The sequence below is a fragment of the Trichoplusia ni genome, chromosome 17 (assembly GCF_003590095.1).
Source record: "Trichoplusia ni isolate ovarian cell line Hi5 chromosome 17, tn1, whole genome shotgun sequence".
Lineage (NCBI taxonomy): Eukaryota > Metazoa > Arthropoda > Insecta > Lepidoptera > Noctuidae > Trichoplusia > Trichoplusia ni.
In genome coordinates this window covers 6785775-6813655 of record NC_039494.1, presented here as the reverse complement: position 1 = coordinate 6813655, position 27881 = coordinate 6785775, and the positions used below count along the sequence as shown (strand labels likewise).

General features: G+C 36.7%; 1 protein-coding gene across 1 annotated transcript in view; it reads left to right on the top strand.

The window, feature by feature from the left end:
- Positions 1–27881, top strand: part of LOC113502505 (mitogen-activated protein kinase-binding protein 1) — a 119577-nt gene that overhangs the window by 1662 nt on the left and 90034 nt on the right. Inside the window, exon 2 of the mRNA XM_026884103.1 lies at positions 23901–24483. Coding sequence (XP_026739904.1) covers positions 24343–24483 — 141 coding nt within the window. The 5' untranslated portion in view covers positions 23901–24342. The remainder of the gene's footprint in view (positions 1–23900; positions 24484–27881) is intronic.

The window sequence follows — 27881 nt, the reverse complement described above, 5'->3', positions numbered from 1 at the left end:
ATTGAAACGGTTTTTGAAAATCCTTTTACCATTAACAAGTCAAATTATATGTAAGGTGTTTAAGCTACATCAAATAACTATACCTATTCATGGTTTACTAATAAATAACAACCAGCGAATTGGACACAGGGCAGCTATTTTGAAAAACATATGTTTTATTGTTAGACCTAACATTGAAATCAGTTACGTATTTTAAATACTTGGTTGTTTATACGTAATATTAACTTTATCATTGTTGCTAAATTGTTTAAGGGTACTTGAGTATGTCCAAATACTTTTTCTACAAGTTTTCTTTTATGAAATAAGTACATAAAATCGCAACTTTTACTATAGTAACCAATAATTAAAAAATCTAAAAACCCACGTTTTTAAATGGCACTCCATTAAAATTTTATCAAAATCGCTCCAGCCGTTTTCAGTTGTAAATTGCATTGTTATCGGGTTTGAAGCTACCCTGAAAACATCAGCCTGCTAGCTTATCAGGAAGTGCCTCAAAATTGAGTTGCAAAAATTCAACCGGAACGACAAACAAGAAAAGTTAGTGTATAAAAACGTAGAAAATATCCCTACATTGCAAATTGAGTTCAGGTGATCCCTAACGTTTTGTAGTGAACCAGTTTAGATTGTCTTGCGGCGACGTCGCGGTGCCGACACATTGACGAGGCCGCGCCATCGCCGACATTGTCAAACTTATGGTGTAAAAGTAGATGATTAGATTGCTATATGCGTGTCCCTAGAACGTTCTTTTTATTATTGGATCTCCAACAAAAGATACGTAAAAATAGAAAAAAAAAACGGTAGTGTATATTTGATTTGTGCTCGCTCTGTTCTCGTCCAACAGCAAGCATATAGAAAATTAAAACTTATGTGTAAAACTTAATAAATAGGACAGAATTACAGCTATTCCGCGTTAAATAAAAAATAATCATTAATTCGTTTTTAGTCCAAAGTTCTGAGGCAACAAACATAATAAATATTTTTTAGACGAATTGTGAACCACCCTATTCGAAGTCAGTAAATAATGTCCAGCCTTTCTACCACCTCGTAAAGTAGGACTACTGGATCTGTGATCGCGAGAACGCGAATTTTAGGAAATTATCAAAAAATCAGGGTTCCAAACATCGGAGCTTAAATCGGCCGCAATAAGCTAGCATCAATGTTAAATGGTTCAGTCCTTTCCTAAGGACAGGAGACTTGTGCCCGAGACTGGGCAGTCTATAGGCTGGTATATTCGCAGGACAAGCATTTGCCTGATCTAACAACGCTTGTTTTAAGTCTGGGTGTCTTGTGCATGTGTAATTTGAATGATTAAAAACTGTGACTTTTATTTTTCGGTATCTGTTTGGGTATCGATCCCACGACCCCCGGTATAGCAGTCAGGCTCACTATCCTACTAGATCAAGAGACCATTCAAGAATAAATAAAACATTTAATTTCTACTTCATCTATAATTTGACAAAAAAGAGAGGTGATCAAACAAGTTTTTAATTGAAATCACTAACAGGTGAAAATATATGAATACTTGTTTAATAATATATTCGTCTCGGGACCCTATTACTAAGATTCGTCTGTCTGTTCATTATTCATCATGAACTGTAGCAGCTAATATTAGAAGATGATTTGTTTCTGTAGCCGCTGTAAAAAAAACCGATTTCAAATACTATTTAAATACCTCATGAACGGAATGTACGGAACTCTTCGCTTTTAACCCGTTTCTCTTTCACCGACTTATTTTTAAAGTACATCTTTAATTCGCTGCTACTACCAAGACCTGCTCTTCCCTATTTTATTATTATTTATTTAACATAACTTATTACTAAACCCCACAACACAGTTATATAATGTGATATCCACTCCAAACATTTTGTGCGCGATGTGCCAAGTATTTGTATGATCCACGAATGCTTGTCCTGAGTCTGGGTGTCTTTAATATTCATGCAACCCCCCGCGACACAAGATTTCAAATCCTTATTTTATTTACACTTAATTGCACATGAATATTGAATACATTCTTGGACAATATGTTCTTTAAAAGTTCATGTGCAAAGGCTCAACCCAAAGTCGGTTTAAGCTATCCTTTGCACTCCGTAATGCAGATCCATAAAGAATACACTTTAATAACAACTAGGTACTTAAATGCCCCACATTTGTCATCACATATCAGTTTCCTGCGCTGCTTGTGAACGTTGCATTTTCTGTCTGATATCGTTATTATGTAGAAATGACGATAACATTATCGGATACCTGTTGTATGGACCTGCATTATGCGTAAGATAGCGAAGACAATTAATCAGTCTAACATTTTCGAGAAGGATTAAATTGGCGGTCCTTGTATGTCTATATGATGAACTAGCTGTTGCCCGCTACTCCGCCCGCGTGGAATTCAGTTTACATAGCGCAGTGGTTCCTGATTCCGCGTTCCGTTACAGTGATATACCCAAAAACCGTTGTGCTCATATATCATTATTTTGAATAAGCATTATTTAAGTCAAATTTCAAAGCCGTAGTCTATTAAAAAAAGATTCATTATAGACTTTGCCCCCCTCCATTACACCCCTTACAACCCTTCCTCAAGTTAAAAGTAGCTTATGTCCTTTCTCAGGCTCTAGACTATCTGTACCTAATTTAACTACAATTGGTTTAGTAGTTTTGGCGTAAAAGCAAGACAGACAGAGATACTTTCACATTTATAATATGTATTATACATAATTATTACAGTATGGACTATTCCTAAAGTTGTGATAGCCTATTAGGAAGCTGCAGGACTGCCGAGTCAAAAGTCTCAAGTTCGATCCCAAAGTATTTACTAACTTACTGAAAATGATGCGTGAGTACAATATTTTATACCTACTCTAAATAAAACTAATGTGTAAGCATTACAGCCTTAAATAAATATATGTAGAAATAAATCTAGCTTTATGTGTGTGACTAATAGATAAATTGTTTGTTTTTGCTCCGTAATATGTCACGTATTACAAATGGTTTCTAAATCTGTTTACTCACTTTAAATTCACAATAGCTCGTAGCTTACGTGATTATTTTTTGAGGCAATATTTGCTTTTTTGTGTTTATTAGGAAAACTTGAAAGTAGTAAAGTTATTTGTGTACTGCACAGCTGAACTTGGTGACTAGCTTTTTTAGGCTCCAGGCGCAAAAAGAGGGGATTTATTTAATATTTTTTAAGGTTTCCGTGTCGATCAACAAAAATCAATTGAGACGTTCAAAAGTTAAGTAAATATAGAGGGTTCTGGCAGAGAAAGGTTTGCCCAGTAGTGAGATCTGAAACAAGCTATATAAAAATGTATAAAATATATTTAAAATTTAACAAGTAAATGTTTCATCAGCGCCATAACCCAGTGTGTGATTTTCATGCACATTTTAAATGCTTAATACGTATAATGGATTCGGACGTCATAAAAATTATCTAGCCATCGTATAGATAATGCATTTGCAGTAAGAAATTTGTTGATTTGCAGATTATTTTGTTGGCGATAATGGTGCTTATGTAATTATGCTTTTATCATTAATTTCTCGAAACGATTTTTTTTAGGGTTATACAAACATTTAAAGTACATTCAGACGCCCAGACTCACTCTCCCCTATGCGGGGATCGAACCTATTACACGTCGCTTGCAGTGTGTTCGGCATGGTGACCTTCACCACTCAGCTGTGTGGCGATACCACTTTACAATTTCAATTCAAAACATAATTTATTCACATACCACACCACTGCTTACTCCATTAAACGGATGCTTGATATTTTTAAGTGGCTAAATATATTTGTAAGGCTTCGACCGTTACGTACGAGACGAAACCTATCCAAGGTCGTTGAGAAGCTTAGAATGTTATGTAACACTCAATAACATGTTTATAACGAAACTTGTGTTACCTAAATACATAATATGTATGTATGATATTCATTTGTACAGGTTGTTCGGAGAATTGAACTCGAAAACCACTTGATATCGTGAAACACAGTGGGGGTTATTTGGGTTCCTCTAAGTTTACTCTATAACCGGGCAACCGGTTGCCGCTAGTTTTCCGGACACCCTGTATAAAACCGAAATACCACTCAGAACCGTTTGCCACTACTTTTCCGGGTCACCCTGTATAAAAACGGTATACAACTAAAAACTTAAAACAAGCAATGTTGGTTTCTAAAAGGGTGAAGACGTACTCGGGTTGGACGAAACTCAACCCATCATCATCTTAACCCTTTCCCAAATATGTTGAGATCGGCTTCCAGTCTAACCGGATGCACCTTAGTACTAGTTTTTTACAAGAAGCGACTGCCCGTCTGATATCCTTTACCCAGTCACCCATCCCCTTCTAAAATATACCTGTCGTTCTTCCACACTGAGGACCAAGCGGGCATTACCTGTCGGAAGGTTACATTGTCAAAAGTTTTGACTTTTGCAATAAGGTTTTTCCGATAAAAATATGTGTTATGTTATATCATAATTGTTACATCTTTGTGTACGTCCTTGACATAGTATTTCCGAGCGTGTGGTTACATACAGACATTTTATATACGGAAAGGCATACAAGCTATAAAACTTTAACTAGAAATCAGCCAAGATCAACATTGACTTTCACGCGAATGGTTCCTTACTTTAAACCAGAAAATCGTCCGAAAAGCATATAGTATGAGAGCCAACTTAAATATTATTACTCTACCAAAAATTCAGCTACTATCAAGCGGATTCAGCTACTACAGACATCGAACTCATAGCAATAGAGTCTTCCCTTACCCGATTAAGCCGTCCCAAAATAAACTTTTTTACTTAACACCAAAACTTTTAATATTCCATTCATAGTCGTTTACCTGCATTATTCCGTCGAAAATTAATTTCCATTATGAAAATTTCCCGCAAATATTAACAGCATCGAACAATGAACTACCCGACAAGGTGCTGTTAATCATTATTACACAATGGCATACAAATCTATTGTCACGCTTATAGAGGCAGGGAGGTGAGCAGTAGCTAGACTGGTAATTTGTGATGGGTTTTGGAGTAGGTATAAATGTCGTAATTATACTCAATAGTTTATTTGCACTCAATGTAGACAGGGCTTAAAAAATGGGTAAAAATTGTGGTCAGAAATCAAGGAAAAGGGGATGGCCTTTGCAAAGATGATGTGGGATCGGAAGGTATAAAAAATTAACTATTCTGAACCCTGTCCGGTAAAAAAAATTTAGGAGAGAATTAAAGTAAAATACATTACATGTTATTATGTAAGCTAACTTTGTAGTGTGGTTTTGTAATGACTCTTAGGCCTTAGGAGGTTTTGAAATTAATTAATATCACCAAAATAGCTGTATTTATCCAGTTTCACAGTCATCTATGTATGAATTTATTGCCTCGTAAATTAATTCCTTGCTATGCTCCCCTAGAAAAACGTACCCGAGAGCAGAAGACGCCTAAGAGAACGACAAAGTATACGTGTTTATATTTCTAAACGACTCTCTGACGTATCTCAATAGATTTGCATTTAATGAATGGGCTCTATAAAAGTACATCAGCCTGCATCCTTTGTTCGTGCACATTGTATCGTCACGGTCTAGTCGCTAGGTGATCAGCAGAATTAGAGCTGGGTTCTATTGGTTTTATGAGGTTTTTGTAAGAGGCTTTTAAGGTATAAGAGGGATGAAGGGTGTGCCTATCTTTTATCAATATAAATTGTTCTATTGAACCGTGAAAGTTAGATACGTAGTTAATTTTTGCGAATAAAGAATAACAGAACAGAACGATTCGGGGGCTTTCATACAAGAACATGTTCATTTTGCCGTTTTGTAAATAATGGTACAGAACCCTTTGTGCGTGAGTTTGACTTGCGCTTAGCCAGTGGTTCTTTCTTTTAAAGATAGAACTTATAAGATTACTTCACTATCCATTTGTCAGTCTTGATTTTTTGAGAGTTCAATACTTTGTCAAGGCTGGATCACTTTCTACGGTTAAAGACTTATTTTTCTCAAAAAATCAAGACTTTTTTTAATAATTTTAATTTAATTTATAACATAACCTAAACCAGACCCACGGTCAAATTATAATACAACAGATTTCATTCATCGTCTTCAATTTTTCAATACCTAACAGTTCTCACTTTCTGTATATTGAAAAGCCATCATATTATTCATGCGATGCTCCCACCACATAACTGTTGGCACTAATGTGTCAGTGCGCCTGTGACACCTTTCTATGTAACCATGGAGATTGTTGACAGTTACTCATTAGCCGACGTTTGGTATTGATGTGTTAGCTTGTTAGCTGATGAGGTGACGCAAGTCTGTATGCGATGAAATAGAGGAAGTTTTTGTTTCATACTGGCCTGCTGGTCTGGTGGTTAGTGGCCCTGACTGCTATACAGGAGATCGTGAGTTCGATTCCCACCCAGGACAAATTTTTTTCTGATGAGCCTGATTATTTGTTCTCTGTTTAGGTGTAATTTATCTAAATATCCAAACTTTTAAATGAACAGTACTTAATAGTTAAATATTTTTTTTGCCTCGTGAAGGAAACGGAAAAGTTACAGATCAAATTATGATAAAGGAAAATTAATAAGGAAACATCCTGGTTTCCTTATTTATCCTTATTTTCCTTTGATTATCTAATTATCAATTAGTCGGTATTCAATTGTCAATCGGTATTGACTAAGCGAAGCTAGCAAGAAATTCTTTGCCAGATCTGAAATACAAACCAGTATCTTTTAACACTTGAATAAATGGGATACGCCGTTCTGATAAATTCCTTAAAAAGAAACCGATCTCAACGAACTTGGCAAAACAGTTTTTCAGGTTTATACCGCAATGGGTTGACTATCTGAAATAATCGGAGAAAGATTAAGCGCAAGTTTAAAAAAAAAACCGCTTTAAAACACACATTAGAAAAGTCGGTGTTTAATATGTTGGGATCGAACTGAATACCTTTGCCTTAGCAGTCTTTCGGCCTTACTACCCCCCAATACAATGGGGAATATGCATGTTTTTTTTTTTATTTTTTATATGTTTCTACTAGTTATTACATTACCAAACATACAAATATCACGTCCAAAATATAAACTATTATGCAAAAAATTAAATATTAAAATCGCGATCAATTTAAACGCGGCCATTTTGGCGCGCTTGCTCGTGACGTCACCATTACACGAGTTCGATGTCAACAGCAAAGTGATTGGTTTACAAAATTACCAAAAAATAAATAAAGTGAGTGAATATCGACTTAATTACCATGGATACAATACAATAACAATTATTCCTCCAAAAAGAAACCATACAAATAGCTTGTTGACAGCAGACGTCTCGTGTAAAACTGACGTCACGTTTTGTTCCACCAATAGTGTTGCGTTTCGAAAATTTGCGCGGTAATTTCAAAACAGCCACTTTTTGATGATTAAATTTCATTATTAAATTAAAATAAATTCTAAAAATAATTGTATAGTGTGTTTTCAGTAGCAATAAATATTACAAAAAAAAATATTTTGTCCATATTTAAGTCACGTGCATATTCCCCATTATATCATTAATACATTGAGAATAAATAAATATCACCTCAGAACAATGTTCCCTATATTTCAATTCTCATGCTTCGCGGTATTAGCTTAGTATTAAGTTAACGGTATTGAATGAGACATAAGACAGTTGTATTCATGATGTATTTACTGTAAAGGCGGTAGTACACTTATAGAGGTTGGAATGCGATGTTAAAGAGATGTTTGGTGGATAATACTTAGGCAGAAAGAGGTTGTAAGTGACTTTGTGGATACGGTCTGTGCAGAAGAATATAATGAGGAGAAAAAAGAGTGAAAAGCGGTAAAAAGAGTAGTTGAGTTTGTTAATCTGTTCCTAGACGCTTATAATGTCAAATGACATGAAATCAAATCATTTATTCTGTAAGTAGGATATATCATTACTTTTAAATGTCTTCTTTTTTTTTGAGAACGCTGGAGTCGACATTTCCTATCTGACTACCCTGAGAAGAAATGTCGAAACAAACTCAGGGGTCACAGTCTCTTTTGGTTCCGTCAAGACAGTTGCATTACAGACCTCGTTTGTTCTGAGCAGACATGATTTATTTACATTAAAAATGGTCCTCCGAGCCGAAAAACAGATACGGAGTGATTTCGTTCCATGGAAGTCTGACATAAGTACTCTAGGTATCGGTATGCCAAAATTTGTAGCACAAAATGACATCACCCGAAACCTCTTTTCAAACCAGTGATCGCTTGATATGTGTCAGTTCAAAACAGAGTTATATAAAAATGAAACTTTAAATCCAGAATAAACCCAATCCAATCACAGCTGTTGCAACAATTTGCATGAAAGTAATCCATTTGATTGCATTCGGAATACTTTATACCCTCCCGGAGTTAACCGCATCGACTGACTTATCACGTATGTTGGTATATCGCGATAGCACAACAATAGCATTAGCAATGATAGTCTTTTTATTGTATGGTTGGCTTTTGACCTGGTGCCAGAATATTCCTCTGAAGTTTATGCATTGTCATACACCGTTCGAATAAGGGAGACGTTGTACGGTGGTTCAGGTTTAGTCAGTAAGAGGCTGACACTACCCGATTCCTCTCCCGAGGAAGTGGAAGTCGACGAACAGATCTCTGACGTGGCTTTATGCAAATTTAAAATGTGGGTATATTGTATTCCATATTGTAAACGGAAAGACAGCGTGCTGCTGGGGTCTTTGTTGCGCCGTTTCTTCTCTCGCAACAGAAGTACTTAGGAAGCAGGAAAGGGTGGGCGTAACTGGGTATTGTTGATTGTAGTTTGACCTTCAAAAAATGCTATTTAGTAGCCTAAATTAAATAAATTACTTGATTTAAATTAAATCTTTGATGGAATCATTCTCAGGTATAACAGTTTCGTCACGATGTTTTGCTCTTGAGCTTTTAACAAGTAATATAAATTAGAAAAGACATTGATACATGCCAGAATCCAAACCTATACAATTGTTACAAGTGTGACGTCATCGTGGTTAATTTTTCTTTCATTTTCGACCACATTTGTCTTGTCAGTCCAACCCCTAGGAATCTCGGGGCATGGTGCAACCCGTACAACATAGCCAACATAGCAATAATTGTGCGATTTTTTCTCCTACTTTGCACGATACGTAATACTCCAGGCTGTTTGCGAATAGTTTTGCTTGAAGTGACCTACCCTTGATACGACCTTGGCCTATTTCTCTTGATTACATAGAATTTAATGTGGAATGCTGGGAGCTAGTTTTAATACAAGGTTACTTTAATACTGATTTTAATACAATAAAGTAATAGGGTTGAGTTTTGTAATTTATTTTTTCGCTTTGACTCAAGAACTAATACTCACTCAATAACCTTTTAAATTAACGTTAAGTTTTTTATGCCTTTTTTAATAAATATTCACATAATTTAATAAAGTTTTTATAATACGTAAAAACCTCAAGATTTTTGGTCTTGTTTAAAAAAAAATCGACAAATAATTGAGCATTTAAATGCGGACAACATCACATACATTGTTCTGAACCCAAAGTAAGTTGCTGAAGCACTTGTGTTATGGAATTCAGATACAACGAAGGTACCACAAACACCCAGACGCGAGACAATGTAGAAATGTTAATTTTTACATTGATCCGACCGGGGATCGAACCCGGGACCTCAGAGATAGCGACACCTTGAATTTGTAACCGAATTAGGCGGAACGAGTTTATCGGTTATCAGAGCCAATTAAATTTGTTAATTATTAATAAAATTATGTAAAAAAACCTGTCGATATATTTTTGCCTACTACAAAAATTAACACTGACTGAATCGAAGTCTTCCAAATTAAATTAAAAATACATTGTGTGCAGGTCCGGATCTAGGGGCCCAGGGTCCCCGAGGCAACAAGGGAGTGGGGGCCCCTTGGTTCAAGTTAAAGTGTTGTAGTTCAAGTGTTTTCATTCAGTGAAAAATTTATCGAGCTTTTATTTAGATGCCTACTTTGGTGATGGGCCCCTGGTCATAGTGGGCCCCTAGGCACTGGCCTAAAGTGCCTTATGGATAATAGGCCACTGATTGTGTGTCACAACTACATAAAACAAAAAAAAAATACTTCTAAAGGCAGGTGTTTAGAAACTAATCTGCCTTCATATCTAAAATTTAGTCCTATATCTTAATTAATGTTAGATTGTTTCTCTATATAATTACTTGTCTAGATTTTAGATTTTATCTTCGATAAAAGTTTTTAGGCCTAGAGATAGTAACATTTTCTGTAAAGTTGATTTTATTGTTGAGTTGTGTTTTGCAGGTGCGATGCCGTGTTTGTAAATCGTAATAGGTTTTCATCAAACATGTATTAGACAAAAAAAAAGAATTATCTACTATGGTAATATTTAAAAGAGGTCAATTATTTTGTATTTTGTGACGTAGTAGTAATCTTATTAACATTTTAGATTTTTTTATTAAAACTTGGAGTCGATAAGGACCGATTCTTTAAAATGTCAGGTAAATTTTTGCTGCGGTTACAAATTTCCACACGGCCGGGTTCTCAATAGCAAACGAAAGATTGAACCAAAATAGTCCACGTTTTATATACTTTGGTTACGATGGAACCCCGAAACGAACAGGCTGTTTTGTGTGCTGTTTTAAGCCTGAATTACCAATATCCACGCGAAAATGTAGGCAAAGTCAATACAGATACATAATATACATATACCTATATATATACATACATTATTCGATCTCCACAATTTAGCACCTTACCTGACTGTATACGGTCCCAATCCACTAAAAGCTATAAACATATCGTTTAGCCGCCCCTGTGGCGCGTACCTTAAACATTAAAAATGCATCGCTCGCAACCCGCTTCCATGTTTATATGTCTGTCTGTCTGTCTGTATGTATGTATAGGTTGTAAACTGTGTGTCTGTGTTTACTTGCATTGAATATACAAGAGCAGTGATAGCTTAGTTATATGCCCGTTAGTATGCCAAGTCAAAGGACACAGGTTCGAACAACGGCTCGCATTTATGTATGTATTTTCAAAGTCATGTGCTTATTGAAGCAATGTAATAAGGTGAGGATACAGGACTCCCTGAGGTGTTTCAAGGGTGTGTTGCTCCATGTCAGAGGCCTACGGTATTAAACTCTGACACCAGGTTGTTATAATGATATTGTAAGTTGAAATGTCTTGTGACGTCACTTACCAGTACACTTTTTACTTGCAAGCAAAGAAGAAAAAGACAGTTTTAACATCTTTGATGTGTTTATTTTCGTATTTTTATTGATTCTATAGCTCAAAACATGCCAGTTCAATACTTTTGGAGCATTATGAACCTCATGTAGATATTTTTGTCAAAGTTTTTTCTATCGCTTAAGTCATTATTATATGTAATTAGAGTGACAAACACATCAATGTCCTCTTTCAATACAAAATCCTTATTATACTACCGTGACGAAGTCTAATACGATTCCCTTAATACGGCGACGTGACTAACATCTTGGCTCCAAGCCAATCCACAATTAAGTCCTAACAAATCCTTACAAACTTATCAATGCGGTCGTGAAAATACAACCACAGTAACTTTCCGTCTCTATAAACTTAAAAGTAACCGCAAACACAACTTGGTTTTGACAACCCTATAGAAAGTTTTAAAGCAGTTTATTATAGACTTTATTGGTTCAGAAATAGAATTGAAAATTGAAATAAAAGTGTATATGTGCTCGTATTCAGAATTTAGGTGCGAGGATGACGGAAAAGTTGACTTGTTTTGACAACCCTATTGCTTATATGAACTCAAAATATTTTCAACCCTATTTCCACTCTCTAAAGTTTAAATTCGTTTCAAATAAGTCTCCTTTCTATTGTTCATCAATCAACAAGCAATTTTCAACCTTAATGTCGATGTCGTTAAAGATGAAAATCGCATACAATCCTTACGAGCTTCGGAAAATCTAATCTAGCGTTGCTCTTGATAAAACACGTATTCCAGCTACTGCAAAACTAAATTAGTTTTGTATTTAGTGTTAAAAGATTTAAGATCTTATTACTGTATACAATAAAAGCGATAATTGCTTGCCTTTATATAGTTATTGAACATTTATGAGGTGTTCACAGTTAAATATTGATGTAGGATTTTCGCTCTTATTGGTGTTTTCAATAAAAGTGAATATTGCTTGTTTTGTACTTGGATAGTTACTAGGTCCTAAAATGTGTTGGTTATAGGGTATGAGCCCTCAAGTATTAACGATGACGTCACGTTTTCTATTTTGAAGGGTCGTAGATTTTAGTTTTATAGTTGTTTATCTAAATGGGTTTGAGTTTAACTGTTGATGAGTTGTAACAATATTTATAGAGGGAATACTACTGGGGTTTAGTGGCTAAGTTTAAGAAGAATGTTGAAGACGGCAGTAAAAGTTAAGCTGCGCTCGGCGCGGTCGGGTTAGCGATGGGCGATCAATTGTAAAAATAAAACACGGTCAATCAGAATAAAACCGGAGGACCTTGATTTGATTCCAACAAGGACATATATTTGTGATAAAAGCATGATCATTTGTTATGTGTCTATGTGTAATTTATTTATTGTATGTATGTATTTAGAATTTAGTATGTTTATCAGTTGTCTAGTACTCATAATACCAGCTTCGCTTAGTTTTATACTAGATGGCGTTGTGTGAAAGTTTCGGTATATAATTAATTCACATGTCAGTGCTACAATGAATACTTGACATAACAGTTAACGTTAAACTTAACTATGACGAATACGTAACGTTATATTCAATGTAAAAAACTATAACTGGGCCATCTATCTATAATGTCGTAGAAAAAAAAATGGCGAACGGAAAACGTCGCGCGTTTGTAACAAAAAAATGTTCTTGGTTGCATTGTCATTTGAGAGGCAAGATGCAGTAGTTTTACTGCCCATTGATTCAAGTTCTGTTCCAATAGAATTGGTAAGCTGAAAACCGATACTAGCGCCAGATCGTACAGTGGCACGAGTTTGAACTACGCTCTATCGGTGAACGACGCTGATAAGTGATAATACTGAATTACTATTGTATCTTGGTTTTGTCCGGTCATTTTAGGACCGAATCGAAGTGAAAAATTGGACCGAGCCTGTTCCAGAAGCAACTCTTTCATTTCGGATGGGAATCATCAAATGACTTTGCTACTTTTAGTTGAAGATGGGAGTGTTCCTTCTCACCCACGTTCCATTGCCCTTTATGTACCTACTCATACTCTTTCGGACAATCCTGCTGGTTTGTCTCTAACCCCGCAGATACTGCCTGTCTTAGGCAAGTAAAGTCCGCGGACTGATGTAGCTTCAAACAGGGGTCCAACTTTGTTTGGCGTATTAACTGCCGTCTTCTCAAGTCCTTCTTCATAATGTATGGTTGTTGAACAACTTGAATCAGAGGCTGAAAAAAGATTACCCATTTTCTCACGATGTTTTCCTTCGCTGTTTTACTTAGATTTTTATCCCCTAGCTGTTGTTCTATGCACATGAATTCGACAACACAATGACATCGGGATTTAAATCTGCGACTTTTGACTTGGCCGTTCACAAAACTAGGCTGTCAGTGCTCTATAATATACTAGCTGTTTCCCGCGTGTTCACCCGCGTAGTATTTTTCTCACCATTTAAATCTTCCCTGGACTGGTACAAATATTTCAAAACTAAAATTAGCCAAATCGGGTTCAGCCATTCTCGAGTTTTAGCGAGACTAACGAACAGCAATTCATTTTTTATATAAGAAGAAGACAGAAGATTCTGTCAGCGCTTTAACCTTCTTTTATATTCCTGTATTGCTGCACACAATGTCTAAGGTCAGTGACACAGCGCGGTTCAGACGTATACAGTCCAACGATCGATCCGCAGACACTTAACTCTGATAAAGGAAAATAGACCGTATAGCCTTCGGGTTAAAGGCTACACTAGCGTCACAACTTCACGTTTCATGGTTCGGAAGTAGAATTGATACTAAGAATAGTTTATAAAATGGTCTGGATGTCTGGATGTTGTTTTTATGTCGGTTTTATTGGTTTTATATTAAGTTTTATGTTATGTCACTTGTGTGATTATTTTGACTAATATACCATGCAGTTTTACGTGTTGGACCACTATTTTAAAAATTTATGATTCTTTTTATTATTGTATGTTTTAATTATATGTTAAGCTGCTGCTTACTGCTTAGTAATAAAAATAATAATTCAGTAAAAAGTAGAATTGGGACATAGATTGGAGGCCTATGATGACGATAAGAAAAAAAAGGAAAAGAGTCAGTACTTAAAAATTTCAGAAGTACCTGAAAATGGGCTTTTTGAAACAAAAACTTTGGCTTCGATTCAAACAGCTGTCAAATGCGAGTTGGATTCTGAGGGATCCCTAAAAATAGCCAGAAGAAAAACTTTAGTCAACCACCAAACCTATGACCATACTTACCAACCATGGCACAACCTCAATTTTAAGTTTCATGTACATACGACCCGTTACCGGCGAACCAGAAAAATCTCGCATACAATCGCTTGGAGACAAAACAATAGCCCAAAACAACCGCACCTAAAAAAAACTAATTTATACGATATATTTTCGATTAAAGATCTCCATTGAAATGGAGCGGAACCTTAACAATGGGACTGAAGCAAATAGTCCGTTAATAAACGATTCTAAACACTGCGTTGTAACTAATCGAATCGAAAATTATATCGATTTGTGACCTACTCGAGTCAGTTCTTGGTAATAGTTGTATCGGCCTGTATATACTTTAGGGCTAAGTCCTTATATTTTGATAGTAATTATAGTGAGAATGTTGCCTCACGTGTATTTATCGGGAGTGCCCGACTAGTTTCGGACCCAACTGGAGTCCTTAATCATGAGCTGATGCGGCGGGCGAGCGAGTCGCGGTTCGACTCGCGACCCATGGAAACAAGTCGGGAATTCCGGTTATACTTAAACGGCTTCCGTACAAAAAAATATGACTATTTGACATTTTAATACCTACATACGGATCCCTCCTTGTGCGAGTCTAGGTCACACCTGGCCGCCTACTGCCCTACCCTCTGTGTTGGTGAACTTGATACTACAATAATAATATCAGCAGCAATGTCATTCGCTTGCTAATTGGAGCATGCTGGCTCTGGCAGTTTCCGACCGACTGCGACTGTACCGGCACTCCCGTCAATCATAGTGCGTTCGATGCCCGTTTTTATGTCTATAGTTAAGTTTGTCATGTCTGTGTGTGTGTCTGTTTGCTACCGAAGCTATGATTTTGATTTTGTTTAATCGAGTGATTATATAATACTCTGTCCAAATAGTTTAAACAAAGTTGCTTCAATCCGTGTCCAGTTTGTCGACGGGCGAATAGTTTGAGCCTGTGGTGAGACTAAGGGATTCAGCCCGGTCTGGAAACTTTTTCGTCAAAGTCATATACTCTAAATCAAAGCCGAATTGCGGTTGAAGTTTTAATCTGTCACTATTATATAGTCACTCGATGACAGCTGGAGATTTGAGTAAAGCCATAAGCAGTCAAGTACGGTTATTACTGATCTATACAGATAGACTAAGTGCAGAGAGCTTATCCTCTTCAAATGCTCAAATGATACATTATTCCTATAGTGGAAAAGAGATGACATTCTACGCCGTGTATACTGTCACGCTTCCACAACTGCAATGATTTTTCTTTAAGACATAGTGGCAGAACCTCTTATGCCGATCGTGTTAGTTTTTTATATTCTCTATTTGGTTCGCGACGCTGTGTGTTGGACTATGGATTATATGACTACCATGTAATAGGGAAAAGAGTTGTTTTACCAGGAGGTAAACTCATTTGTACCTATTTCCTTTTAAACATTTCTATCATTAATATCGTTGATTTTTTTTCACTCCTAAGAGAGAAGAACACTTGATCAATTCGATTATTTACCTCGAAATGTTGCTGGACTATTCCTAATCAATATTTTCGTATTTGCTTCTAATACATTTCCTCATCATCTCCTTATTTGTTCAAGATTCATAGCAATATTGATATAGTTATGAATATTTTATGTCTGTTTGTGGTACATGTAAGGGTTTTTGGCTGGGTGCCAAACTTATATTACACTACCAGTCACTTGCATGTCCCCCCGCTTGGATGTCAATATTGCTGTAAAAGAAACTCTTGTTTTTTTAAGTCAATTAAAAAGTAGCCTGCATGTTATTCCATGTTCACTTTATCAGATCCCTTTTGTATTATCATATCAGTTGGAATCGCTCGTTACTCATGATTGGGGACTCCGTTTAGGTCAGAAACTCATCCAAAGATCCTAATATGAATACGCATAAGTGAACCAATCTGAAACAGTTGAAAATCCTTGCTCTAGTTTTTGCGCGAAAAAAATTTCAAAAGTCCGTACATCCTTTCAACCATTCACGCTCATAATATTAATAGGAAATAATATAATTTATTCTGTAAGTAGGATATATCATCACTTTTACATGTCTTCTTTTTTTTTCGAGAACTCTAGAGTCGACGAGGGTTCTCCTTGGTTAGGCCTTGAAAATTCGTATCGCATCATGATCTCGTTACCAAGTGTACTTATCCGCGAAGTTGCAGAATTTACTTGGTATTTTTGCTGAAATATCTAGGTAGATGTCTGACTTTTGAAAGTTATCTAATTGGGTAGTTGAGTTACATTTCGGGATGGTTGAAACTTTTCTGACCAATTTTGTTGAGTACTTTGGAAAGTTATCAAGGGTTTAATAATAAAACTAGAGCTAAAGTGTAAACAAAAGTCATTTATGTATTTCAATTAGGATACCGAGTTAATTGTAGGCAATTTGTATTGCCTTTATATTATTTTTTATTGTTTTAATTTTATTTGTCCTTTTGATTTTGTTTTTGTTCACCCTTCACTGCGTCCTAAATGATCTTGCTTTGGAGAATACCTTGCAAACAGCACGAGTAAATAATTAATAGAAACGATGTCCAAGGAAAATTTCAATCCCAAACCAGACTCCAAGACACATCTGACAAACATATAATGAGGGAAAAGGACCACCAATATTGAAATCTGATATCGCTCGCAACGACTTTGCGTTGTGACTGAACTTTCAACATAGGAAAAACCTTTACCCCGGATCTGTACATTTTTGGGCTGGTATTATACAGTAACGTGTAAAGGATTGCAACCCATTGCCATGCACCGACACAAAAACGCGAATGATGCTGCACGGCGGTTTAGGTTTAGTCAGTAAGAGTCGGATACGGGTACTATCAGACTCCCCCGAGGGAGTGGGTGTCCATGAAGATTCCTCCACTCTACCGAAAAAGATTGGTATAATACAGTTATCATATGTGTTTATCTTAACGAAAAGCAGTTCTTGTGTAGTTCCCCATAAATAACGGATAAACATGAACGAGTACAAACAGTATTGAATATGCAGATTGATGTAAATGCGTATGTTGTCAGTGGCCGACTCGCGACGTGGCGGTAATTTAAATTGAGCGGCCTTCGACCCACAGCGTGGTACTGCGCAGCTTGAGTTATGTTCAAACTTCAAATATATGTGTAAATATTTTTGGAATCTATGGAAAAATGATTTCGAGTGACGTTTTTACTAGTTTAGTTTGTTGGACTGGATGCGGAAGGCGGAGGATCGGGTGTTGTGGCGTAACTTGGGAAGGCCTATTTCCAGTAGTGGACTGCTCAATAGGCTGAATTGATTGAGTAATTGGCTTTTGTTTTTATTTTTATTTTGGTGTGTAATAAAATCTTGCAAGTTAAATTTGACTCACTTCCCGATCTCTGATTGAGGTGGAATTTTGCATGCTTATGTATATTGCAAGACCATGATATATTATGATGATATAGAGATTTTCTGATGCTTGAGATCTAAGCACAAGAGATCTGCCATAATACGAAACCCTTCCCTCGACTTTGGTCTATTCGCATTGGCGAATACTTAGACTGCAAAGAAAAAAAATAACCATCACTCCAAGTAATTTTATTACAGTTGTGGAAGAGAGATGCCGCTATACACTATGTAGTGCACTGTCCCGCTTCCACACATTCGCTTACATCTTTCATAGGCACTAAGGTTTTCCAATAACATGTATATATGCAAAACATACTGGTTCCCTCGCCACGTTTTTCTCTACTCCACTTGATGTATCGTAATATGTAAATCCTAGTTTACGTTCACGCATCAACTGGTGTCTTTTATTATAGCAAAAGCTGTTAGGCCTTCGAATATTTGGTTTTTGTGCCGGTATCAGCCAATAGAGACAAGGTAGCATACTAGTTGCGCCTCTGGGTGTTACCCGTCAAATAAGGCAATGTGTTAGTGTAAGGTGTCCGCTATCTCCATAATAAGTGTTATCAAAATTGGTCCAGGGGTTGAAGCGCGCGGTAAAGGAGATAACCTAAAGCCGTCGAAATCAGTCACTGTCGCTTTCTAATATTCTATGAACCCTTTTTTGGTAATTCAGAGGAATTATTTCTTTTCAACTAAGGTCTTTATAAGTTTATACTATTGACTGCATGGATACCCACAGGGTGTTACGTGTTCTCGATTTCGACCCCGCATAGTATTGGTGTGATCCACGAGTGCTTGTTCTGAGTTTGACTGTCCCCGCGTTTTGTGGAAAAAAATCCTTAAACCGGGAGTCCTTTAACGAAAATCTCTCTTCCTTAATAGAGATGATTTACTCATGAGCTGATTCACAAAAGAACAACGAGCTGCTCTCTGAAATGCAGAAATGTTTCTTTTCAAGAACCGAACAATTCTACACACTTTTTTGCTCTGGCGACTTGCTGTGACGTTCGATACTCCAACGAAACTAAAAAGATTTAGCGGTAAATGCTCACATTTAAAGCATCTCGCCGAACAGAGCTCCGAGCTTTCGCACGTAAGTTACATTACAAAAAAAAACTCGAGAAAAGCTCTAAATATATCACCATCTTCACAATTCCTACATCACTTATATAGTTTCTAACAATCAATGTGTTTCAGTGACTTCTCTACACATTGCCACGTGACTCGTCCGCATCACGTGTGTCACGCCGTCTCATACAAAATGTTATTTGTTTACGTTCGAACAATTTATTATTATTGTTTTTGTTTACTCTGTGAATAATGTCACGGTCTGTGTTTATATCTGTTCCGATGCTGTCTGTCTGTGTGATATGATAATAATAATGTTTGTTGATGTACTAGTTTTTTTTCTTTATCTTTCTTGGGTGTTTAGAGGTTGGTCGGTTGATCTGAAGAATACTTTTTCCTATTGATTATGGCTATGAGTTTTGTCGAAGTAATTATTATCCTGGAATTAAATTGAAGATAAAGAAGCAAATTATTATTTTCCGATGCTTCTGGCTAGGTCTTTGAATAGGAAACCTATTGCAGGTTGTCAAAACTCATCAACGAATCAATTGGTTTGTACATTTGTTCTTTTAACTAAAAATGACTGACTATTACCCACTCATGCTTGTGGTACCCACAAGTTTATTTGTCATATCCATCATTCTAGGATTTTCGGGTCGGCTTTCAGTCTAACCTCACCTAAACCCAGTTACCTGGACCACACGATACCACTTAGCTAAACTGGTTTCTAGCGTCTTTCTACCTGTAACGAATATCAAAGATGTAAAAATAACAGCTGGGAGCCACAATTTAACGTACCTTCTGCAATGCGGAATAACTCGTTATATGGTGACCCATCTACGGACCAACCGTGTCAAGTATAGCTTAACGTGTGATCGATTTGTGCAGTTGTTTGTCATATACCTCATATTTATTTGTAGCCTAGAGCTTTATTACTTTGCTACAAGTAATCAGTTTCAAAGATTTTTCGCTACTATGTATAGTGAGAGAGATATTCAAATTATATTCCTATTTACTGTATCAGGTCTAACGCGGTGACGAGAGCTCGAGTCGCAGTCACTTCGTTCATTTCTCGTTCCGCTTCAACGGATACAAATAATCGATTCATTCATAGTTCGGAATATATTTTAAAGACTATCTGAGCAAGATGATATTATTTTATTATAATTAGTTAATACTAAATAAGACAAGTTTAAATAGCACCGGACCGTAGAATTTGGCACGAAAAAGGGGAGGCCTATGCCCATCCGTGGGAGGATGCAGGCTGTGGATGATGATGATCCAGACAAGTTTATTTTAATTGTGGATTTTCCCAAATCGTTGGGTTGCGTCTGGAGTTGCAGAATTCATTTAATTTTAGAGGTAGCTTTTTTGCTATGGCTAACAGGCAAAGGTGATACTAAATTGTTGTTTCTCATAAGAAATTAGTAAAATAAAACAGTTTTGGCTGAAAAAACTACGTGATTATTACTAAAGTAGGTACGCTAGGTCGCTCTTGCCTCGTGTACAGATTACAAATATCCAAAAATATTGCCAACTATCGGAAGGCCATGGCACTATAAACAGAAGAACAGGTATCAGATTAATTTGATATCAAAATGAGTTTGGAGTTCAATCTCGATGATTCATGTCGCATGACGACCGTCGGATGCTAACCTGTTTTTTAAATAATTGCATTTAAATCGATGCACCGATTAAGGTTCTATGGTGTCACCGTAAAACAGTCAAATAGCGAAATATATAACACTCTTTTGACGTAGTTTGTCAAAAATTAGTTTTTAAAACAAACAAAACTTATTGGTCTTTATGATTCATCCATTGGTGTTGGGCAGTTGTAGAGTTGTGGCTTCACCCGCAGCAAGAGCACTAAAGAAGCCGTGACGGGCGAGTCAGGGTGCGGTCTATTGTATTTTCCTTTCCTGCCTTATTTAAATAAGTTTTTTCAGACTTACATCCGGCATAGCCTTCTCAGGCAAACTGCATAGCTCTGTTTAAAAAACAATAACACAATAATAGGTACCTTGTTTTTTTGGGACTCGGTTTTTTTTCGGTGGGACTCTGTTGAAATGTTCTTGGACTTTCGTACCCATGAGGTAGGCGAACAATTGTGCAAGACACTTGCCAACAGACATCAAAATATTTTTGTCTACTACTACCGCGATACTAATGGTTACCTATATCAACAGGGGTAGTTCTAACATCTATGCGACGGACCTGCAGAAAATACGAGTTGATGGCATACCAAGCTTTGTCAATACGCACCGCCTCACCGTATCTAAGCAACCGCAAGCCGCGGGTTGCGCAACCGACACAATATTTGCATACGGAGCAACCTCTCACATACGCAACGGTTGCGAAATAGACCCCAGATAAATATGGAGGGCATGTGTTGGTGTATATCTAGACATGTCAAACTATAATAGAAAAGAGTAAATAAAAACTCTTTTTTTTTGTCTGATGTCTATTAAATATTAATGTGACAGCTATTACTTGATACTAAACGGGAAATATTTTTAAAACTGATTGACACATTTGGTTTATAACAAGCCACCTGGATTGTACCACCACACTGGCAGAAAATTGCTGAAACTATCAACTTTTTGCAATAAGGAGAAATAAACTAATTGACTATACATGATTCAGGTTTTACCAATGAAAGTATTGATAGATAATAATCATTCAAAGTCACTATAATTAGTCGCCGGAGGAGGTTCGTTGTCGTCAAGGTGGTCCGCGTCGAAGGTGTTGTGATGGTCTTGTCAGATATGCGGGACGCACGTGATTAGAAATTGGTAAAGATACGAGAGGCTTGAAAGACAAAAATTGAAAACAATTTTTTTTGATCTGGGATCTTTGCATTCGTCAAAAAAACAAAACTCAGAATAACTGACACAAAGACTTATGATTAAAGACTCTGGTAAATAATGCAATTAGTTCATAAACACTGACAGATTTGTGAGGCTCTTGGATATAGTTACAAAATGTAGGTTTTGATAATCTTGTTTTTGTTTTTGCTCTGAGATCAAACTGTTCGCCAAAACGATCTCTGGTTCATTGGGGCTGTATCCTTTTATTGTTGTCTGTAACTTATAACGGAGAGTCTAAGGCCATCTTCCAGCTCCAGCATCAGATCAGCTCCATGTTATCCTAATATAGCATTGTCTAACAATATACATGCGCATGCAAAATTTCAGCTCTATCGAAAACCGGGAAGTGGGTTAAATGTAAATTGGATAGTTGGTTACAGACAAAGGAGAAACTTAATGAAAAACTTGTGATAAAGGAGAGACCTTTTTCCAGCTTTCAAGATTATATATAAGCTAAAATAAAAAGACGCGCATTGAAATTATTAAAGACGCGCGTGTTTATATTATACGTAAATTATAGTAATAGTAATCGGTATCTACTAAACTATGTTAATCCATCTCTAGATAGGTTACTGTCAAGTGCGTGCACGCATGTGCTTGGAACCCGTATCTTTGTAAATATTGTTTTTATTATATTTAAGGTTTTACAAGACGCATGCTTTTTGCCTAGGCTTTGCCTAAGTTTTGCACCTATGAAAATTATAATCCATACTTCAACCCTATAGACTCCATAAGAGTTCCACTCAAAACTCACCTTGTATTGAAATTTTTCTGTCTTTGGCTTGAACTTTTTAACGAAAATTCCAAACCACCGCAACGATGCGATGGTAGCCAATTGTCTACGTTTTTGCAGAAACAAATTTATATAAGTATGTATGGAGATTATAATATGAATGATAAATAAAAATAAATCTAACTTTTTTATTTTGCTAATGCCACACTTACCGACCAAATTTATCCGTAACATCTCACTTCTGTCTATCCCTCGAAACTTAAAAAGCGTCATGACAAACACAATTCATTTATTGCGGAACTCCATAAAAACGGAGCGTGATTACATAAAAGGCAATTTGTTAATCTTTTCCTATATTTGTGCGAAAATTCTCATCGCGATAATTGAAATGACCTTGTCTTGATAAAATATTAAATGGCAGGTGACTTGTTGTTGTTGATGGATTTTGTATGTTTGTGTGGACAAATAATTAGCTTATAGATGGACTAGCTTTTCTCCCGCGTCGAGGTCGGTTATATCGCGTTTCCAAGAGAACTCTTCAAAAGTCCGGGATAAAAACTATGCTATGTTCTTTCTCAAGGTCAACTCTATCTCTGTACCAAATTTCATTAAAATAACTTCAGTGGCTTAAACGTGAAAGCGTAACAGACAGACAGACAGACAGAGTTACTTTCGCATTTATAATATTGGTAGTGATTTTCAAAAAGAAGGAGATTTTCAATCCGTCTGTATTTAGTTTGTTCCCTCAGAATTCAGAACTGGCTGAACCGATTTTGTTGTTGCTTTTCGTCAAGTTTTGCTCATCATCATCTACAGCCTATATCCTCTCACTGCTGGGCATAGGCCTCCCCTTTCTCGTGCCAATTTCCACGGTCCTGTGCCAGCCTCATCCAGACTCGATCTAAGTTTTGCTCATGCTATGTCTCTTTTCTTAATACAATATTATATGACTGTGGCAGAGGGAGGGTTGTATTTGTTGAAAGTACCTATCTCTTTGGCATGCTACTGTCTAAACAGTGGGATCGTTTTTGACAAATGAGGTTGTTTAACAGCTAAGAGTGGTCCTAGTCGTCTTCTTATTGAATGGTTGATTTAGAGTCCAGAGTCTATCTAAACCAAACGAATTCCTTTTACGTATCTTTACACACCCTTGAGTAATGTGGTATGCTGTACCGGTTTCCTCATTCTGGGGAATGTTTTCATTTCATATTTATTCAATATTTTAGCCTTAAAAGCTGGTTTACGATAATAATTTTTATTAACCTCGAGTGATGAGTTAAAATGTATTAGGATTACTTTTTTAATAACCTAAATTTTAATTCCTAAGTCACAGCTTAAGAAAGAAACTATAATTCTGAATAATTAAATTCGTCCACTAATTATAACTTTTACCCTACTTGTGTATTGAACTGAAACCTGTCGTATTATGTTGTTTTGTCAATTAAATGTCTTCTCTCTCTTTCACAGACATGGCAGAGAGCGAGATGGCACTATGTAAATCGCAGAAAATCTACAACAGTCGGCCCGCCGACTTGTCTGCTATGTGATTCCTCAAATATAAAAAGAAAGTGAAAATTAAATTTTAATAACGTCAAGAAAAAGTGATAAACTAGTGTTTAAAAGTGTAAATAACGCATTCCGTTCATATTTAGTGCTCAAATCGTGTAAAACAAGTGTTAAGCTCAAATATAACAGTTCCTCAAAATGGCTAGTGACTCGAAATACGTCCATAATCGCATACAGTGAATTGAAGTGAATTTCTAGTGATACCTAGTGTTTTAGTGTTTCTACAAAAAATAATGCTTAGGTGAATACAACGCCATCTATCGTGAGATGGTCGGTGTTTGTTGAGTTGCGTTGAGTTCAGCGCCATCTGTTGTCGAGTGGCGGCGATGCGTAGTACTTAAACATGGAGGCCGGTTTCATACCGGTTGCTAGCGGGAATGGCGGGTCGGCGCCAACCGCGAACAACGTCGTGGCGCCACAAGCGAACGTGATCCGAGCGCCGGGACTCAAGCGCGGGAAAATGGAAGAAGCTATTTCTGATCGGGTAAGTGTTTAGTTAAATAACTATATTAAATTTACTGTAAACTATTTCGTTAATAAGGTATAGTTTGATACCAGCTGTAAGTAATTTAAAAAACTTTGAAATAAATAACAAAAAAAAAATCGCAAATGATTTTGCTCGGGTTTTGACAGGGTTCTTTGCTGGGGCAAAGGAAGTGTACCATTTCCTATAAAAAATGCAAATCAAGTTGTCAGGACGTATTAGACCTCCACAATCGTAACTAATGCACCAATACCGAAATAAAACATCAAGAATCCAGTATAACCAATGTGAAAGATTTTAGAACAACAGCCAAACTGCAGAAACAACTTGTGTGTATCTTTATAAATCCACATATCAGTACTTCCGCAATATAACTGCTGAAATCCTCGAATAAATCTCTGTAGATCTAAAGATCTAGATTTAGATAAAAGTAATATGTATACCTAATATAATATACAATTAAGTTACTACGTAATACGTTAATATATTTAATTTTGATAGAAAAACAGTTGCCGTATCTAATACGTACAATGTTATGACGCCCCCAGCACGCCCCTTTTAATCGGTAACAGCTGACCGACACTGGCTTCAACAGAAATACAAACATTATAATATGTGAACATTACCGATATTTTATGGTAGTTAGTCTAGTATTACCTTGGGTTGAGGAGGTCAAATAGACAGTCGCTCCTTGTAAAACACTGGTACTTAGCTGAATTCGGTTAGACTGGAAGCCGACCCCAACATAGTTGGGAAAAGCCTAGGCTGATGATGATAATGAGTCTAGTATGTCCCTTTACCCCTTGAGTATGGAACCTTAAAATAGATAATCCCGCTTCTGTATCCCGACAATGTTATGGCCACTGTCGACTGAGCCGAAACTCAGGCGTGCCGGTTTTTAGATGGAATAATACCACAGCTTAGAGAGAAGCATCTTCGCTCCAGGTGCATTGTATTTTTTTTAAACGACTTCGCTTTCCGCAATTTGATTCTTGTGCCTCGGGAGGTTTCACGAACATTGAAGTCACATGCACAAACACAGACAGGCTTAGCATTTGAGGATCACTCAAATGCTTATCCTACGCGAGGACCAAACCCGCGACACGTCGCGCTCATTACGTTTTGCATAGTTACCTTAACCATTCTTTCATCCATCAAAAGTGTTATGATCCATTTCACACCAAAAAAAAATATATCTTTCTCGACTACAACGAAAACATTAAAACATGCAAATGTTATAGTTTCTTAAGCCGGCCGCATTGTTCAGGCAACTATTTGAGACTACATACCGCGAACCGAACTGAGCGGCAAATTGGCGCACGACGACGTTACCATTGCGTTGCGTCGTATCAACTGGTTTCAACATTTCTACGGTACTGTGTTTTCAATGGTATTGTTTTGGAATATATTTTGTTAGCGTATAACGTAGGTGAATTCTGTCTTAGACCTTAAACTCGTGAATTATTCTTTTTTTCTTGACGCTCGCAGTATGGAATGTAATTATAGTATCGCGGAGGTTTTCATAAACATTAGTCAGTGCAAGAAATTTGTGGATATCACAAATATTATGCTTGTCCTATGCGGGGATCGAACCCTCAATACGTCGGGTGTACTGGGCTTGGCGTAGCGTGTAGTGAATATTATAAAAAAATGTTTTGTCGAATATTGGTCTGTAAGTTAAGGATCCTTCATCACTAAGTGTTTAATGAATTAATTTCAAGTTTAAAATACAATTATTACTTAAATAAAAACATTACGAATACATCTTGTTTCTGCTTGCATCCAAAACTTCAAAAAATGTTGTCGTACGGACCGACAATCTTATAAGATTCTTGGCATCAATTCTTACGTGTGTCTTTTGTGCTAGGGCTGGCGAATAGGAAGACGTAATTAATATGAAGGAACAAAAAATATTTAAAGTACACAGTACAGTATTAGATTACTGCACGGATAGCCGAGTGGTTGAGGACACCACGCCAAACCCACTGTGCGCGTCGTGTCGCGGTTTCGATCCCTGCGTAGGACAAGCGTTTGTGTGGTCCACGAATGCTTGTTTTGAGTCTGGGTGCCTTTGTGCATTTGATTAAATTTGTATGTTTGTAAACCCCCCGTGACACAAAGATTTAATTCCTTAGTCCGGGATTTTATTTTTTAATAATGAGAAAAAAAGAATAAAAGTTTTCCCCTCCTGAACTGCCAGCCCTACGGTTCCTCAGAACGCGGGCAGGCGCACATTTCTGAAAGAGCATCACTTGAGCGTCGCAAAACGTTCTTGTGTCGCCTCCGCTCGCAACCTTTTTAATCTCTCTGAAATTCACTAGAAGGTATTTTTCTTGTCTTTTTATAGCTTTCGAATTACTTTTCAACCTTGAGGTCGATTGTGTGGTGATTGCTAGTTCTGAGCTGTATTCTAAAATGTGACATCTTATAGTTTCTTTTTGCCTATTTTTTAACAACCTAAACTCCTTGTCAAATCTGTATGCATGTCCGAATTTCCGACACCAGGCTTGAAATCATGATGCCTGATAGATAGACAGTTGAAACGATAACGCTGTATATATTTAATAAAATAGTAAATGAATATTTCAAGGATTACTGATTTTTTTGCCGTTTCAATAAGATAGTAATAGAGAACTCTTCGTGTGCAAATCCGACGCTCGCTTAGCCAGTTTCATTCTAGCTAAAGGTGAATTTGCTATCTGACATTAGTATTTCAATTAGCCTCGTTGAACCACCTCATTACTGACAATTTGCAACTAAACAAGGGGATCCTCTAAGACATGCCTAAAAATCTTCAAATACTTCAAACCAATCTTTCTCAATGACATACGTGTCTTCATTCTGATCGGAAATATTCGCTTTTCTCGGAATTCTGCTCACATCCGATCGAATGCAGTTAAATGGTGACTAATTATTTGCTAATTATGTACAGACTACCTACCACAATACCTTTTAGTAAAATGGTTGTTGCTGTGCGAAAGAGATGCCGCTCTAAGCCAGGTAGCGCGCTGTCACGCTCGCACAAGTACAAGTCTTATTACAACTAGTGCTAGGGTCTTAGGTATGCTAAATGATTCTTCATTGATGTTTTTAAAAGTGGATATTTATATGTCAGAAGTTGTCACGGAGTAGACGAAATTCAGAGGTTTAACAGCTCATGATGATTGATGAATGGTATCTCTGTTTTTTCATTATCTGTGGCGTTTTTCCATCGTGTTTGTATAGTCTAAAATTGCAACTAAGCAATCAATATCCCTACTAATAATATAAATGTGAATTTAAGTTTATTTGTTCCATTTTCATGCAAAAAATGCTGATTCAATCACGAGATTTCGTACACATGTTGTTGGAGGGATTAACAGAGGGATCATTTTACGCAAAAAGTAACAAGATTATGC